Below are 17,922 nucleotides of genomic sequence, written 5' to 3'. Positions count from 1 at the left end.
GGCATCGGCATCGGCGACGACAGACGCAGGTGATGGCAATATGTACAGACACATCTGTGTCTGTACATAAAAATTAAAAAATGTATGTTGCAGTTGTGATGATAAATTTATGGTAAATGCACAAGACCATAATAAATTTTTGAACTCATACAGGGGGCGGGGACTACAAAGCAAATTGTATGGTGTAAAATAATTTTTTTCCTGCAGCCAATAAGTAAACAACAACAATCATGACTTGAGTCAATTTCAGTTTACACTGCTGTTTACATTCTACTGTGGGATCACAGCCTCTGTTAAATTTGTACCCAAGCCAAATAAATGTTACAATATAATATTGCAATATGTTGCATTCACACCTGTGTCACATTTGCAACTGTGTCACATTGTGCACCTGTCATGACAATTTAATATATCACCTGTGACCTGATATTAAAGACAACAACTCGGAAAAGCCATTTATCACAACTGACAGACGTCCACAGAAATACAGGTGAAGTCAATACAAATATCTAAGATACAATTTTGTTCTGCATACCCGATTAGTCAATGTATATATATATATATATATATATATATTTTTTTTTTTTTTTTATTTACTTAATTTTATTCATTTGTTTAATTGTAGCACATACTGCACTCAGACAGTAGTCTAGAGAGCCTTAAAATGGAAATCAATTTTCAGCTACATCATTTGTTTTTAGTTTGTTTGTAATAATTTCTACAAACAAAATCAAGACTCCATTTCAACTGTGCTGACCAATAAACCTTTTTATCTTTAAACACCTACACATTTAAGAAAGTTTTACCCATGACTGATAAACTAATAAACTTTTTGGTGATTGTTTGTGTCATATTGCTGCTGACAGTTTTTTTACTGCAAATACTTTAAGCAGTATTCAAGGAATACACCCGCCTTCTTCAAGAAAATTCACACCTACTATTTCAATTATTTAACATGCCTGATCACTGAAAATTGCCATATTTATAACAGCATCCTGGACATGATATGATTATGATGAGTAATAAGCATCTTGTGATATTTCACAACCGGAAGATGTCACAAGATCCGAGAAATACCGATTTAGAAAAACTAGTCAACAAACTTACACATTTTACGAACACTTAAGTGTACTTTTTCGCTGCTAAATTTAGGCAAGGCCTCGAGTACCACATAATAAACCGCAGACTGAATAATGTGGAAATTGATATACTTGTGAGTCAAGTCCAGTTTCCACAATTCGATCTCAACCTCGACAGTTTTAAACTGATGCTAAATACATTTCATATAACAACGAAGCTAGATATCGTAATCAACTCTCAACAGTGAGTTTAAGCTAACTATTTTGTCATGTATCTTCGGAAGGGCCAATTCACTTATAAACTGTAGGCAAGTCAACTCTCAAGTTAATTTGACCTCACTCTTGACAGATCGTCAGGTCACTCATGAAGACTTAAAAAAATGACTCTCCACGCCTAACCTCATCAATTTAACAATGAACTTAACTCTAATTTTATTCATAAACAACAAAAAATAAGCTCTCGCTTACCTATTGAGTCGCTGATATCTTTAAACGATTTCTTCTTCTCAATATTTCCAACGCAGGTTTCTGTTTGTGATGCTAATTTCTATGATGGCCGACGAGTGACCTAGTTCTATATCAGCCGACAATCTGACCAATCATGAAATGCTTTCTGGAGGGCAAAACCTATTGGTTATTTTTAGATGACAAACAGCGTGTTTGCGTTGACTTATATCCGTCATATTGATTATTACGAGGCAAGGTGTTCAAAATCTTTTAAGTTAATTATTAAATGCACATTATGCTAGTATACTATCAAGTCGTGAATGCGGCTAGTGCCGGAGAAGAGGGTTTTAGAGAGAGAGTCGAGTACGTGTACCACTGCTGCGCGTGTTCAAAAATTAAAATTAAAATGAAATAATAATGTCGGATTAAGGACTTAGTCTACCCCTTAAAAAAAAAGGTCTTCATGAAGCAGGACCTTAAATCACTTAGGGTTGGCCCACATCTTCTTTATATATTTCTGAGCACATTAATGCAGATGTGTTAGTTGCGCCACAATAAGGTACAGCACTAAAAATGCATTTAGGACTGGAAGGCGTTAATAATAATAATAATAATAATAATAATAATAATAATAATAATAATAATTTATTTGCTAGAATCGCAACCCAAAGGTTGAAGTTTTACTATTTATCATAAGTAAAATCAACCGGATATTTAAAAGTAACTAAAATTATAAACTAAAAGACGAAATCTTTAAAACAATGTTTGAGCAAGATTATAAATTTTATTTTATTCTGCCGGCCTATTTTGAAACTTTTCTTACTATTACATTTATATTCATTCAATTGAAGTTGGTCTCGAATTTGCTCTTAAAATTAACAAATAAGCTAACGCGAGATATGTCTTTACTGTAAAAAAATGCTCACAACAACCCAAGACTGTAGGTTGCAGGGGTGGACGCACCCCCCCCCCCCCCCCCCCCCTAGAAATTGTTGAAAGATATTTTTTCGATATTTATGAAAGGCTCGACCAAGCCTTCTTCCAATCCTTCGGAGGTCTCAAACGTTTCCCCTGTATGTGTTTACGTTTTACGAAAAGGTCCAGTAGTTAAACAAAAAAAACCCTATTAGCTTATTAATTAAGCGCAAGACAATTAATATGAGCTGTCGATAAAATATCTGAAATTTAAAAAGCGTTCTTCCAAGCCTTCTCCGTGCCCTTCGGAAATAACCTGCTTGCATGTATTGCGTAGCTTCAGCTGTTGTCCAAAACATTTTTCTCAGTGTACAGTCTTGCTTGGATCCCTTTTTTAGCACATAATCCAATGACAAACCTATTTGACCGAATAATTATTTAGAACTAAATACAGGTCTTCATTTTTGAAACCATTAACAGTATTTCAAAATTTTCAATACGACATCTCACACCATACAAATATGGGAATAATCCGAGATAGCGACAAAGTTTTGATAATTAGCGTATAGTATATCAAGCGAGATTTCGCAGGGTTTCGACGAGAGTGGCATCAAAAATAATAGCAGGCTAGCAAATGCGCTTCGACAGGGAATAAAAGCTGTGACTATTTATCCACCGATATATTTCTAGCTGTTTTCTTTTAAGTTCGGCAGAATTATTCTTATGCACAACAGAAAAATTTAACGGCTGCTATATACCTTTCTAAGACGACATCCCTACCGCATATATTTACACTTTTTTATTTTTGTTAATAGGTAAGTCCCACCTCACGACGATCATCACTCTATCTCAACGAGATATGCTCACAGCAGAGTTGCATGATGAAGTTCGCAGCCTGCACCCTGAGTCTCAAAGATTAGTCTACTACCAGGAAATGGAAGTAGCAATATTCCGATATTAACAAAAGTGTGTTCCAAGTTACCCCTTTAACTCAGGGTTTTACAGCCCATTACACATCTGTTCCAGTAGATACCATTCAAAACTTAAACTGGTATTTCAATAGCCTGGCAATGTCCCCATAGCCACAGCACTCCAAACCAGTAACAAATTCCCCAAATGCGCGGTCACCCTTTCCCGGAAGAATATCCAAAAGCACCTCCACCATGTCGTATTTCAAGTCTGCCGATCGCATTGTGACCATTTCCCTCTCCGTAATAATGGCGGCTGCGTACAAGCGATTCAAGATATCCAGCGCTGACGGGCTAGAGATGTCTTCCACGAGTCGAACGCGATGGGCCCTCAGAGCTCGCCGATGATCGGCCGTCATGATACCTTGGTCTGGAAATATATAAAGAAATGAAATATGTGAAGATCTCACTACTGGTAAATGTGTGTGTGTGTGTGTGTGTGTGTGTGTGTGTGTGTGAGTGAGTGAGTGAGAGAGAGGGGAGTTTTATTAACGGAATAAAAAATCTATGAGAAAAGTAGTGAAGACTTTCTTGGCTGGATTGATGCGCAGTGCAGTGGATGTTGAGAGCGCAGAGAATTAAGGCGGACACATCTAAATTTAAAATTGCATTCGTTCAAATCTGATCTGAACAAGGTATAATTCTGGATGGGAAGCGTAAGGAGCCATTCCATACAAGTTGGAGCAGCCCATCTCAGTCTGACGTTGCCTTTCAAAGGGCGAGCTAAGGAACCAAATGAAATATGTCTTCTATATCGACCACCGTGCCATCTACTAACCAATTCACTCGAAAAACTTAACGGAATAAAAAATCTATGATTAGCTTGCTTATATCAGCTGAGAGCCTACAGAGAATGGAAGAGAAGGGCCATCCAACTTGTATGTAAACCTTCCTTTATGACGACATACCCTGAGCATTAGGATAAACTAAATATGCAGGAACTTTGCCATTGGCTGAACGGAGACATGGCACCACTGAGAGAGTCATTGGCGGGGGGCTAGTAAGGACTTCCGCTGGAAATAGTGTGGGATCTTGAAACCCAGCCGCTACACAGTGTGGACACACCAAATAGGCATCACACCTAAATAAGATAATATATGTAAAAGCACATAATTACGGATGCTTGTTAGAAATATAATATTAAGATACTGCAGATGAAAAGTGACAGTCAGAGGTAAAAAAATATTTTTCATTTGATCTTCGTTTACTGAATAAGTTGATTGGACAAAAATATGTCAAAAAAGGATTTCGACAAACATAATTTATCACGCACGATGACTAAGGTTTACTTTCAGAATAATACGAAAAGTATCTTGGATATGTTTCAATGCAAAGGTTGAATTAAAACACACCGAGATCCCAAAATGGAATAAGAAGGCCTAGCACTCAAAAATTACGCCACGCCGGAAAGTGCGATTACAGAAAACGCCTCCCACCTAGAACCAGGGCACTCCTGTTCCAAAATCTCTACCATCTCGTCATGGAGTTTCACAGTGTGAGGCCACAAGTCGCTCACGTTCCTTCCTCTTATCGCGACCATTATTAAACCGCCGGTGGCAGTCTCTCTTCTCTCCATATTTAAGAAGCCCTGTTCCACTTGAGCCACGACGCCGTCCGTCCAGTCAATGCGGGTCGTCTTGAATGGGCCAAGGTACCGGTGGAGACGTACAGCGGCCATTTCGTAAAGACCAATGGGGCAGCTGTTTGGGAAGTGGTATTCCAGCGTTAGTTGCACGTGGTCGGACGGAATTGAAGCGGGCCACTGAAGCATGACGTCATCTGGTCTGGTCTCCCGTAGCAACCACGGGATATGGAAATGAGAGGCACGCGTGGAGTCCACTTCTTCCTCTGTTTCTTGGACGGAAACGTCATAGCATAAATCAAACTTCAGCATTAATTCAATCATGGCATCGATCTCGGCGTTCTTGAGGCCAAATTTCTCCCACAGGCAGGCGATCATCTTCCGAGAGAGAATCCCGCGCTTGAGAAGGTCTTCGCGCTCGCTGATAAAACGAGGATGGGTGTATTCCGTTCTGAAAGGCGCCTTGTCGTACTGCAGTTCATTCTCCATGTCGTGGCGGAACACGGCCTTCAGGAGGTCTATCACGCCGTCCTGGTTGTGGAACACAATGTTCAGAAGGAAGGAATTTTCTGGAAACCATAATACCTCGCCGGTCTTACGTAGGAAATGAAGGGTGTCCAGAATCATCTGCAGTTGGATGTCTTCTGCCTCTGTCTCGTCAGAAGGCTCATCTGAAGAAAATGATGAACTGATCATCGTGTATTTATTCCTACCTAGGCTACGTGCACTGGGTAGTATGTCTAAAGCGAATTGCTATAACAGATTTTTAAAATAATGAAAGTTTAAATGTAAATATACAAATTCGTCGGTGGAAATTGTTTACACAGTATAAAGCATTTTGATTTAAGTAGAACAATGTACCCTGAATATTTGGCCTTAAACATAAAACCAATGTTCCGGGTTGGCCTCTCGTGTGAGATACCCAGTATCACACATGAGAGAGTTGTGATAGACGGTTCGGTTTTCATTGATTTGTACAGAAAAACCTAACCCTAGATTTTGACCCATACACGACAAGTTAACCTTAACCTGCACGAATTCATGAAGGGTGGAATTTCTGTTATACGGACCTCAGTTTCTTACCCCCCCCCCCCCCCCCCCCCCCCCCCCCCCCCCCCCCCCCCCCCCCCGGTTGCGTTCTTATTTCTGCCTTACCTTGATTTTCAGTAGTGCTCTTTGAGGAGGCTTGTGCCGTTTTTGCTTGCCTCGGCGAAAACGCTCTCTGTAGTTTTTGGAGGGTGTGTGAAAAGAAACTTGGCTTTTTCTGTTTAATGTCTTTTGTAGTTTTAGACCGTCCCACTTTCTCTTGGTTTTCTCTACGAGAAGCGCCAGCTTTCTTTACCTTTTCTGATGAATTTCGGATTATGGACGAATATTCGCGAGAGAGTTCCTGCACCGACAAGCAGTTACAGTCAGTACGTTCAGATTTGGCTTTCTGAACGAACTTCGAGACGGCAAGCCAGGACTGCGGTAAGATAAGAGCTTTGGTTTTAGCAACCTGGATAAGTTTTTCTTTCAACTGGTCGAATCCTTCAAGATTTTTAGAACTAACTAAAAATATCTGATCAACCAAGTATACACCAAACTGCCTCCTTCTTTTGGTTTCTTTTTCAGTAATTGCATCTGGAAAGGTTTTTTGAACCACAATCGGTATCTTCTCCTTCGTGTTCCTTTCTCCCGTCTTTTCCTGAATAAACTTGTCTGCACGTTCCAGTACGTCCTGGCTTTTACTCTCTGCTACCTGTAATTATAACAATTATAACACCTTATCAAAACCGTAACAGTTAGAAAATTTCACGATCTGTCCAAAATTAGCTGTGCAATAATGCAATTATTGGCGATTTTTGCAGAGCCAAATTTGAATGACAATAAAAAAGATAGAAAGCACCATTATATCACCTTTGTTTTAATCCGAAACATTTCTCTTTCTGTGACTTTTACTATAGGAACAAAATATTATTGCCTTTTTTTTTTACCTCACGGCCGCATTCGTCAATATGCGTGCCAACAAGGGCAATCATTGCCTCTGGAACGCGCATGCAGAGCGTTTCGATCCACTGTCCAATAAGTGCGTGGAAATTGCTCGTTTCGTACAGCGCGATGTTAAAAACTAATAACGTCAACCCATCTTTGGCAAGGAAGAAATTATGAACAACCCTGTAGATCTCGTGGCCACCGAAATCATTAATATTAAACGTCACATCTTCTTCTTCCCATAAAAGTTGGTCTAGGACGCAAGTTCGGTCCTCTTCTGCTGTGAGGTGGGGTTTCTCGGTTGTTAGTGATTTAACGAGACTGCTTTTTCCCGCGCAAACCTCTCCTAGGATGTTGAGCTGCAGACGACATGCTCTCACCGCCTTTTCACGTGCGTTGCGAAGATAGCGCAGAATTGCGTCACTTCCGGAATCACAGACGGCGGTCGGTGGCTGTATAAGGGGGTTGTTTTTGGCATTAATAAAGCGTAGACTCGAAATTTCTTCCAGTTCAAATGGAAGATGTGTAAGACTGTTAGAATTGATGTAGAATGTTTTCAGTTTGACTAAACTGCTGATTTCACCCGGGATTTCTTTGATCTTGTTATGGCTCAGGTATAGCACTTCCATATTGACTAGCTCACAGATTGACACGGGAAACGCTGTTAGATAATTACTGGAGAGATTCAACTCTTTCAGACCGGTGAGCATGCTTAAAGAGCTGTGAACCTCGGTAATTTTATTGGCGCTCAGATCTAAATCTTCCAAAGTTTTCAACTTAAAGGCAACCGCGTGTAGGCTCTCCAGATTATTACCGCTTATGTCGAAGACCTTCAGCCTCGTGCACAAAGGCATCGTCATGGGAAGGATCTGCAAGTCTAAATAGGACCAGTCAAGTTCTGTCCATTGCTCTGCTACCTCTAAGTCCGCCTTAGAAGGCTTATAAGGCTCCTGGAGGTTCCAAAGGAAAGACACTTGTTGCTTGGGATCCATTTTAGTCACAGTTTCTCTTTTTCTCTCTACTTGAAAGTCTGGGTCTTGCACAGTAGTTTGAAGGAGGCAGTTTTACACTAAAGTGTCATACATGTTATAGATTCGATCATTTTTCAAATCATTCATGTAAGGATCTGCATCAATTCTGGAAGAAAGAAATTGACAATTAATTAGTGGTAGTAGTAGGGCCTACATGTAGTACACACGTAGTGGCAGTAGTAGAAGTGGTACAGTGTTTGAAGTAATGTAAGGGGTAAAATGGCTTTCGGCATTGAGCAAAATGGATATAATATTAAAAAATGAACGAGTAAATAAACATATTTCAAACGTAATCAATTATCTACTGAATCAATTAAGTGATCAATTTACTTCATAATTCATTAAGAAGATAACCCCAGATTTCTCTAGCCGAGCCGAGAAAAGCGAGGAGTTCGTTTCTAAAATGTTTAGGCCTACCGGAAAGACGCCCTAATTCTTCGGGAATTTCCCATTATTTTCCAGTCTTTATATGTATTGTATAAAGCAGCTGCACAAAAGAAGTGCGTGCTGGCATCCTGGCGCAGCCAGTGTAACCTTTACTACGTCGCGGAGATTATGGGTTACTTTACAATGACAATAATCACTGGCTGCCTCCATTATTCACCCTTCGTTTCAAAACCTGCCAGTACCTGTACATGTATCATACACTTACCCTATAAAATATAACTTTATAAGGCAATGACTGATATCCTATCCTTGGCTTGGGGTAGGCAATATCAGCACTTACAACTTTAAGATGCAACCACTGGAATGTTGATGGGAGATGAATAAAATTGATACTCTGTCCAACGTGCTTGACTGTCTTTTTCTCAAATATGCCTAGCTGTTTTAACAGTTAAAACTCTACACGGCCATTTTCGTCGTCTGTCACTGGTTGAAGTTTCACTTTGGCATGGGAGATTCGAACTGTTGTCCTCGTTAAACACTTCAACTTTCACTGTGCCACAAACTCTGTTGCCTAGATCCCGGCAATCCCTTGCTGTCATAAATCCAAGTCATTTAGACTTATATACGATTCAAGATATATAAGAGGGGTCATATAACGGTTAAGGTGAGGAGAATTTAAATGGGCGTCCGCCTTACGTATCATACTTGTTTACCGTCTCAAGATGCAATCCAGTAGACATCCTCTGTATGATTTTTTATCTTTGTCTCAGTAAATAAAACGTCTCCGAGTTCCGCTTTGGAAACGGTGCCAGTAGATGTAGGAGGAAAAATGTCTACCATTGGCTATGACATTCATATACACTAAAATAGGGTGCGGATGCTAAAAGTAGGCCACGCAAATGCTTAACTACAGGACGTTTACTTTCGACCGTTTCCGTAAATCGCGTGAGAACGTACGGAATCATCCGAATTTGTTCAACATTGAGATATTTAGGTTGGAGATTTATCTAACACATGCACATGTAACAAGATGAGGGATATATAAACATTCAGTGTACGTTTACATTTTGTCGGTAAAAAGCCAAGATTACATGTACTTATCTACTATGGCCTTTATGAGCCTGCCTTTTTTTAATTGGAAATTGTCAATTTATTAATTAAAGTAATTTTAATCAAAATTAGTTGAAACTTATCAAAATCATTATACCCTACAATTATTGTGCCCTGTCTTTTTTTTCCTTCTGATTTAAAATAAAAAACGACCGTGCAGGCTGTTACGGGCAATGACAGTAATCAAGAACCATATTTAATCCAAAGCCTGGAAAACTTTAAGGGATAATAACTCTTCGTATGAGATCTATATTTCACAATAAAAACATTGTGAATAACTCATAGAAATATAATATATTCTGTTTTACCACAAAAACGGCAGTTATAGCTATTATTCTGATATCTGAGCTTGTCTTTAGATCACGTGACCTCCATTGATAGCTGTACTCTGTTTAAATCTCTTAAGTTAAAACAAAAAACCAAACTTTTTAGAAAAAAAACAGGGACTAACTCTGATTGTAAAGATGTATTCATTAACCATTGGTAAGTATGGGATAATTGTGGTTTACTCCAGGAAAATTCATTTTTTCGCCGAAACGAAGAGTTATTATCTCTTTAATGGCTTTTAAATAATAAGTTAATGTAGTGGTGGTTTCGTGGGTGTTTGATTTTTTATATTCATCTTAGTGATATATTTTAATACGTTCATTTATGAATTTATTTTTATAATAGTTAAAAATAATGATTATTGTGTTTATTATTATTGTTGTTGTTGTTGTTGTTGCTTCTGCAATAGTAAATCAATTTTTTGTTTATTTGTTTGCTTTTGTTCTTGTCATCCGTTGATTCCCTTATTTTTCTTATGACTTTGGCGTTAGTGAATGCAAACATTACAAAACATCAATGCATTCTTATCTGTCGCTGTTCTTTCTTCATCATGAAGTGATATAACTTGACGTGTAGCTACTAGATGGCTCTTTAAAACAAGAGGGACTTTACGTACCAGGGCACAGCTACCGCAATGCAGCGTATTTCATCACAATGCTTGAACATTGCTGACTCCCCTCCACATAAAGCACGAAAGCCCTCACATGCATGCTTTGAGAAAGGCTCAGACCATTTCTCTTATGTTTTTGAAAATAAATATTAAAAAAACTGAGTTGGTCTGAGCTTTGTTAAATGACAGATTACGTAGCTCTTTGGACTAAACACATTTATCAAAGATCGCATTCACAACGAGTTGAGCCAGGCTTTACAAATCCTGGGGACTAAATATGTACATGAAAGAAAAACCGCCTAATCTCTCCGCCTCTCACACGCCTCCTCACACGTCGTTCCTGCGGGGGACAGTCATTAAATCTCGGCTCCATTGGGACGACACATGGGGAGGCGTGTGAGAGGCGGAGAGACTATTAAAAGATTAGGCGGTTTTTCTTTCATGTACGTCCGCCATATTTAGTCCCCAGGATTTGTAAAGCCTGGCTCAACTCCTTGTGAATGCGATCAAACACTAAGTAGTGGAAAACATCTTTTAAGTACATGTACATAAACATTTGAGCTTGATGCAATGTGCCGTTGAACGTAACTTTTAAGTACTCTTAAAATTTTTGCCAGTTATAATATATATGCGTATTCAACGCCAAACATTTAAACTTATTCAGCTAATAAACAACTTTATTGTCGGGCGGAAGTAATAAACAAATACGGACGTGCCCATATTTTCAGCTTTATCTTTCACTGTCATCTTGTTTTGGACAACGCCGTATTATTTATTTCTCCATAATAAAAATTATCTCTTTAAAGACTTCAAAGCCTCAATTTAAGTTAAAACCACAAGGGGAGACTGGGGAGGTATGACCCAGGTAGATACTCCTGGCCTTGTGAAACCAAATCAAAACGAGAGCAACAAACTCGGTTCTAGAACGAGCGACAAAGATTTATCTACACTGTGCATATTTAGCGTCATTGCTTTGAAAATGTAATGCCACATCACTCATAATTTGACCAAAAAAATAAAATAAAATAAAATAAAATAAAATAAAATAAAATAAAAACGCTGTCAGGTTGGCCATTTTGCCCTATGCCGGATTACGTTGATAATGTGGCAATCCATGTAAACGCCATGAATGTATTTCAATTGCAATTGATTGTGAGTCTTTGCTGAATTTGTAGTCCACATGACGCAGATACTGGGTGGGGGGGTATATATACTGTTTTGATCCGTTTCCTTTATATTTTGAATTTGTGTCGAAAGATCATTACAAAATACAGGGTCTAAAAGCCCTGTTCAGATGCAGAGCTCTTTAATTTGGGCTGACCGTTCAAGTAAAACCATTTTAGCGATCGATGCTTTCTTGGTTCTGAGGGATATGGTCACTTTACATAATTACAGTATGTGATCAGTTTTTTATATCTCTTAGGTACTTCTCCAAAAATTAACAAAGGGCCAACTTACCCCTTTGTCCAACTAGCCCCGGTCTCCCCTAATAGATAAATCCAAATTGTATTTAATGATCCCCCCCCCTTCCCCACTTTATCTGCATTTACAATGCCGTTTATGATTTTAATACCTGTGGTAATTTAAGAAGCACAAGCAACATTCATTGGACCCTTGGGTATCTTCATTAAAACGAAGATACAGGTGGTGTGATGTGGACAAACAAAAGGCGCTTGGACCTGATTATCCATTCTATATAATTTGTCACTCTCTCAATGTCTACCTGTATTCTGTAGATAATGATCTCACTGCATTATGATGGATGTGCAGTTTCATCACACGTTACGGAAATACACAGCAGTGTGAGCGGTCCCCTATCTACATAGTGCACGTGGACTCCGTGGCGCAACGGTAGCGCGTCTGACTCCAGATCAGAAGGTTGCGTGTTCAAGTCACGTCGGGGTCAAGTCCTTTTTCTTCACAATTGTTATAATTGTCTTTATTTTAGTTTATGAATGAATTCATTATCCAGGGTAAAATGTGAATTAATTAAATTAATGATTATACCATGCCTCAAGTTTTGTTTTTAATGAAACCTCACAGATGAGACACAGGCAAATCAAGAAAACCCTCTTGACCCCCCTTCGATTTCTGAAAAAGAAAAGACACTAATGGTCCCCTCTTGAAATTAAAATTTTGATTAGCTGAATCATACTCTAAACAGTATCAAATGGCACAGTTCGTCCTCTAAAATACAAAAAATATTGGGTCCCTTCAGCTTTGCGTCTCCCCCCCCCCCCCTTCAAATAATCCTGGATCCGCCCTAGATAGTTTCGTTGGGATCCCAAAGACAGGTACGCAGTGCGTGTAGCCACAGGGTACAGCTGTTATAACGGGATGGTATTTTATACTGTAAAATTAGCATAGCATTTCCTTTGTGACTTCAAATAATGTGTACATAAACAAGCCACTTCTTCCTCAATTGAGCCTGAAATTCCATTAAACTTGCATATTTTCAACTTAAACGTCTTGAAATTCAGTCAAAATAGGGCTCGGTTGCATCGCGCGATGTCTCTGTCTCTCTTGTCCCTCGTCCGAGCGATGTTTATTCAACGCTTTTTTCTTCCTCCTTTTCTTTTGCACAGCTTTCAAAAGTGTTACCGCAGTGATCAACGCAGTCTGATACTTAAAGGAAAAGAATATGTTTTAATGAAAATAAGGCGATAATAAGATTTCTTAACTATACCTCAAATATGCATGATAAAAAAACCCGCAAAAACAAGCAAAATTCGTTTAAATAGAGTGAAAAAGGCCAAGAAGTTGTCGCTTTAACAAAAAAAAAGGAATTTCAGCAACAGCAAAAATAAATATATAAACACAATCTGTTTGCGGTCTGTAAGCGGAAAGTCCATCTTGAAAAAACAGAGACCACGAGATTTTAGATCGGTTCTTCGAATTTACAGTAGATGACTACAATTAGGCGGAATGATGTCAAAATTGGAGAGAAAACAGACTGGAATAAGTCACGGTTGAATAATTTTCAGATTCTCAAAATTCTTGACTAGAATTTTATTATTATTTTATGTTAACGAAGCAGTTCTCTTCCTTCTCGTTGTTTACAATAAAGATGTCACATTTCCTCCTCTTGAACATAATTTACATTAAAATTATACACAGGTCAGTGCTCTCTCTCTCTCTCTCTCTCTCTCTCTCTCTCTCTCTCTCTCTCCACCAGCCAGCTTATCAACCAAAATTGTCCCAGTGTTCTTGCTACTGTTTTGTACTCCAGTTTGTACATTGGTTCACCCCCATGTACGGCTTTCTGTGGAAATAAATAAATAAATAAATAAAAAAACCCGCACCATTCATTAAAATGAAATTCCTCTAATCATTTTCCTATCTCCTCCGTGTCTATGAACTGGTTTTCACATCTAACGAGTTAGATTGTTTACAATACGCTTAAGAAATAAATAGCAATATATTTCCTTTTTCTGTTCCCAGAAATCTGATAGCGACAAACGCCAGCTGATACGCGACGGACAGCGTATCTAAAGTGACATTGTCAGCTAATTCGCCGCGTTCACACTCAGCAAAGATAACTCCAGTAACTCCACTGGACATCCTGACAAATAACACAAGTCTGAATTACAATGGGTCAGGATGCACACCCCTCTAACCCAAAGCATTAAGGCGCATGCCATATGATTCTTAGACCCCATTTCCAGAGATTAGATCGATCTACTTTAGATCGACCTAACTCCCTAGGGGTTCACGCTAAATAGCTGTCAGCCGGGCGGACACGAAAGTTAATTACCCCCTTACAGCTTGTATTAGGCGGGACGGACATTTAAGCCGGATTATCTGACAGTAATCTAGTGAGACTCCCCGCGGGGATAGATCGATCTAAAAGCTCTGGGAATACAGCCTTATTCTCTCTCTCTCTCTCTCTTCAAGACATGGAAGCATGCAGACAATAAGGCCCATCTATGGCATTTGAATCGATATAGATGCCAACTCAAGATGTCTAATGTGAACTCTGCCACGGCCACCCTCTCCCTTCTCGCAATGATCAGATTGTGGTACGTGCATAAAATATCTCCACTCAACTTGTTTTCGTCTGTGAAGTTAAATTAAGCCACAAATGTCCGAAGTTACTAAGTTCACAGCTTCATAAGTCATTGATAATTGAAACAGACAGGTCGGTCAACCGTCACGCAATGCAAATTGGCCTGTTGCGTCCTTGGATTAGGTTCCCCGGCGTTGCTATATAAACGCCGTGATCAGAACACCGCTCATAATATAACCGCTGCGACAGACGCAATATCTTCTCTACTCAAGAAGCAAGCGACATTGACGATGAAGGTAAGGAACAAGATATTAATTATTTTCTGGGGATGCAAATTCTTAATTAGTTCACCAAAAAAAAAAAATTACAACATAACAATGTTGCTGAAACAACAACAATAATAATGATCAATAAAGGTAAAACAAGAAGGTTAAATTAGGATCAGATGTAACTTAGTGAATCGGTAACCATTGATGAATTAAATAGAGCGTGGGAATGATTTTAAACACCTATTAGATGGATAGTAACAATTTGATGGCAGTTTAAATAAAACAAAATGAGTTATTCAGCACCAAAATCTCCGAAAACAAAATCTCATTGCCGAGCAGTAGGACCAATTTAATGAAGGACGCAAGTCTGGAACCGATCTTTTTCGCGAAATGGTCAAGATCTCTATCCGCCTAAAATGTGTTTCACAAAGAATCTAAAAGCGTTTTCTATTATTCTCCACCTTTTTCGACAAGTTAACTGTCCTTATTGGGCCAAATTTGCATTTTTTCCAGGGGAAAATATATTGTAACTAGAAAAGCACTCCGAGAGCGCAGACCTCCGCCAAGGCAGTGTATTTTGATTGTTATTGATTATAGGTTGATAATTAATCCGGATCACCACCAAAAACTAATCACTTCTAAGATAACCCATTTCCCACCTACCCTGAAAATTTCATCAAAATCGGTCCATAACTTTTTGAGTTATGTTGATGACAAACAAACAAACAGACAGACAGACAGACAGGGGTGAAAACATAACCTCCTTGGCGGAGGTGAATATCATGTGAAAAATCAACCTTTGACCCTGGTAGAGGGTTTATGCATTGCAAGAAAGTCGCAATACCGCAAAATCCACTTTTCGAAGTTTATCTATCTATCTATTAATTAATTAATTTATTTATTTATTCAGTCATTTTTTATTTGTGACCAGCATTTCCTTCCATTTATTTCAGACATTCTCTGTGCTTGTGGTACTACTAGCGGCAGTGGTCGCCTGTTATACCCAGTGTCCAGACATTGACTTGAGCAAGGACTGCTAGTGAGTTTTCTCTAAATATCTATTACCAATAATAATAATAATAATAATAATAATAATAATAATAATAATAATAATAATGAGGAGGAGGGGGGGGGGCATAAATAAGAAATGTAAATGATAAGACAGAAAGAAGGATGAGAAAATGTATCTCCACAGATCATCTTGAATGTAAATATTGATCCATTTGATAAATGAATGAAATCTTATTTGTGAACAAAAGGGCCTATGTATTCACCCTATATATATATTCAACGAATTGTTCGTCAATTTTAGCTTTCGGTTTATTTAAAATTCCTCTCCTATGTATGTTAATTAAAAAACCCTCTCGGTCTTATTACAGGGTCACGTGATAGTCATGTGAGGTATAGAGGATTACCTTATTACTTATCGTTATCAATATAATGGACACACCATTACTGTTACATATATCGTTGTCATTATAAGAAATGGATATATATTTTTTTCAGTAACCTGCTGATAAAGTATGGAGTTTACCCTATGTGGTAAGTAGATGTCTGACATATTATATTATACATATATTTAGTACTCAACATTGGGGAAAAATGTTCAAGATTTTTAAGACGTGCACCACGTTGCTGGGACACTTGATGGTCTTATGTACATACATTTGTAAGATATACGATGAATAAATTAGGGCAACACATTTAATTTACGACACATAATAAATCAATAAATGCAAGCAGTTTGAATCGAAAAAAAATTGGAAGCTATATATATTTAATATGGAATATTTTTTCCCTTTAATAATAATACAGGGTCACGTGATATATATATATCGTACGTGTGGTATCCAGAGAGCTCAACTATGTGGAGCACTTATAGGCCTACACAATTAACAATAAATAAATAAACAAACTGGAGACATGCGTGAACACGTCTCGTGTTGATTTATTTATATATTCATTTTTTCGAAGATTCGATGAAATAAGTGTTTCATTTTTTCATTGTGTAAAGAGGCTAAAAGTAGAATTGGTAAATAGTTTTTAAGAGAATACTAGTCGTGGGTAATAGGTACATGTAAAAGAGCATCTAGACTTTAAAGAAACCAATAACTTTTTATAACAATTCTTCAATCAACCTCCTTTGTTACAGAAATTGTTGGGACGCTCAAGGATCGGAGGGTATATGCAGACCTGATAAATGCGTTAAGAGGAAGGTCCTTCTCCGATGCAACTATTCTCGGGAACTTGTTGTAAAGGAAGTCTGCATCTCCCATTGCTGTTCTTGTTACGCAGTTCTTAAGGGCTGATCGCGCATGCGTATTACTCCATACCACGTCACCGTCCTCAAACTTGGAAAGAGGGGGATACGACGTGAAGAATACCATTGCACATCTTCTCCAAACATTCTCACAATATTGTAGAATTAATTCTAGCGACAATTTGTCAATGCACATCTTCTCTAAATAACAAATCTATTTACAATTCTAGTGACAATTTGCAATTCAGCCCGCTAATTTTGCTTATAATTTATTACTTTGTTTAGGATATGCACCTTCACCTTTGATGAACGACATCTCTATAGACATTTTAATCCATATACAGTACTTGCCCCAATCAAGCTAAACAATGCTCACGAATTCTGGCGAGACAAGACGAGAGACTCGAATGCAATATATTGAAAAAGAATAGTTTTGTACACTAATGATTTCTCTGTTTCTTGAACTAGTACATACTTATCCCGAACTGATTTAGACAAAACGCATTGTTCTCAATTTTTAAAAGCCTCCTTTCGTGTTTCATACAGCGTGGCGCCATACAACATCAATAAATGAGTTACGTAACGATAAAAAATCGGAAAACAGAGTTGGTGACCATAAACATTATAAGAAAATCTTGTAAAAATAAAAACTGCCGTTACAATTCAAAATAATATTAAACATATGACGGGTGTAATATGTATATATGTGTTTGTTAAAAATAAACAAAAATATTGCCGAAGTAATAATTTGTCTGGGGCCGTATTCTGAAGTGTCAGACCAGAAATTTCGCCTACTTGAATTGGTAATACTCCACTGTAATTAAATATTTTGTGGTCTGTAACCAGTCATTACTTTCTTTCTATAAAGTGTACCCAAACTATCTTCAGCTTTTTTCGCTCTGGTATTCATATTAAGTTGGGGGAATCCGTTCCACTGGAAAAATCTAATAGCCAAAT

The 17,922-nt window shown here is 38.2% G+C and overlaps 2 protein-coding genes, 1 long non-coding RNA gene and 1 other non-coding gene across 5 annotated transcripts in view; 2 read left to right on the top strand and 2 right to left on the bottom strand.

Annotated features, from left to right (window-relative positions):
* Nucleotides 1-1,717, bottom strand: part of LOC106165291 (phosphatidate phosphatase LPIN1) — a 28,602-nt gene extending 26,885 nt beyond the window's left edge. The window contains exon 1 of the mRNA XM_086994747.1: nucleotides 1,548-1,717. The gene's annotated coding sequence lies outside the window, so the exon portion shown is untranslated. The remainder of the gene's footprint in view (nucleotides 1-1,547) is intronic.
* A 438-nt stretch (nucleotides 1,718-2,155) lies between these two features.
* Nucleotides 2,156-9,293, bottom strand: LOC106165338 (malignant fibrous histiocytoma-amplified sequence 1 homolog). 2 transcript variants are annotated; one of them, XM_013543508.2, is made up of 6 exons: nucleotides 8,649-9,293; nucleotides 6,968-8,102; nucleotides 6,147-6,732; nucleotides 4,846-5,662; nucleotides 4,318-4,490; nucleotides 2,156-3,779 (listed from the first exon to the last, which is right to left on the bottom strand). In XM_013543508.2, exons 2-6 carry the CDS (start codon nucleotides 7,955-7,957, stop codon nucleotides 3,478-3,480), a joined length of 2,868 nt encoding a protein of 955 aa, XP_013398962.2. In that variant the 5' UTR covers nucleotides 7,958-8,102; nucleotides 8,649-9,293; the 3' UTR covers nucleotides 2,156-3,477. The 2 variants fall into 2 exon arrangements, with proteins under 2 accessions (XP_013398962.2, XP_013398963.2); XM_013543509.2 differs by having other exon boundaries at nucleotides 8,724-9,293.
* Nucleotides 9,294-12,264: 2,971 nt separating this feature from the next.
* On the top strand, nucleotides 12,265-12,336 carry Trnaw-cca (transfer RNA tryptophan (anticodon CCA)). Its single transcript has one exon. It is a non-coding gene; the product is annotated as a tRNA-Trp (tRNA).
* Nucleotides 12,337-14,548: 2,212 nt separating this feature from the next.
* LOC106167310 (uncharacterized) lies at nucleotides 14,549-17,846 on the top strand. The gene is made up of 4 exons (XR_015330810.1): nucleotides 14,549-14,732; nucleotides 15,659-15,744; nucleotides 16,212-16,247; nucleotides 16,858-17,846. It is a non-coding gene; the product is annotated as an uncharacterized LOC106167310 (long non-coding RNA).
* The last annotated feature ends 76 nt before the right edge of the window (nucleotides 17,847-17,922 follow it).

This window comes from Lingula anatina, chromosome 8, assembly GCF_051362555.1.
Source record: "Lingula anatina isolate TDL-2025a chromosome 8, LinAna3.0, whole genome shotgun sequence".
Taxonomy (NCBI): Eukaryota; Metazoa; Brachiopoda; class Lingulata; order Lingulida; family Lingulidae; genus Lingula; species Lingula anatina.
Note: the sequence above shows the minus strand (reverse complement) of the source record. Positions and strands in the feature narration are given on the sequence as shown.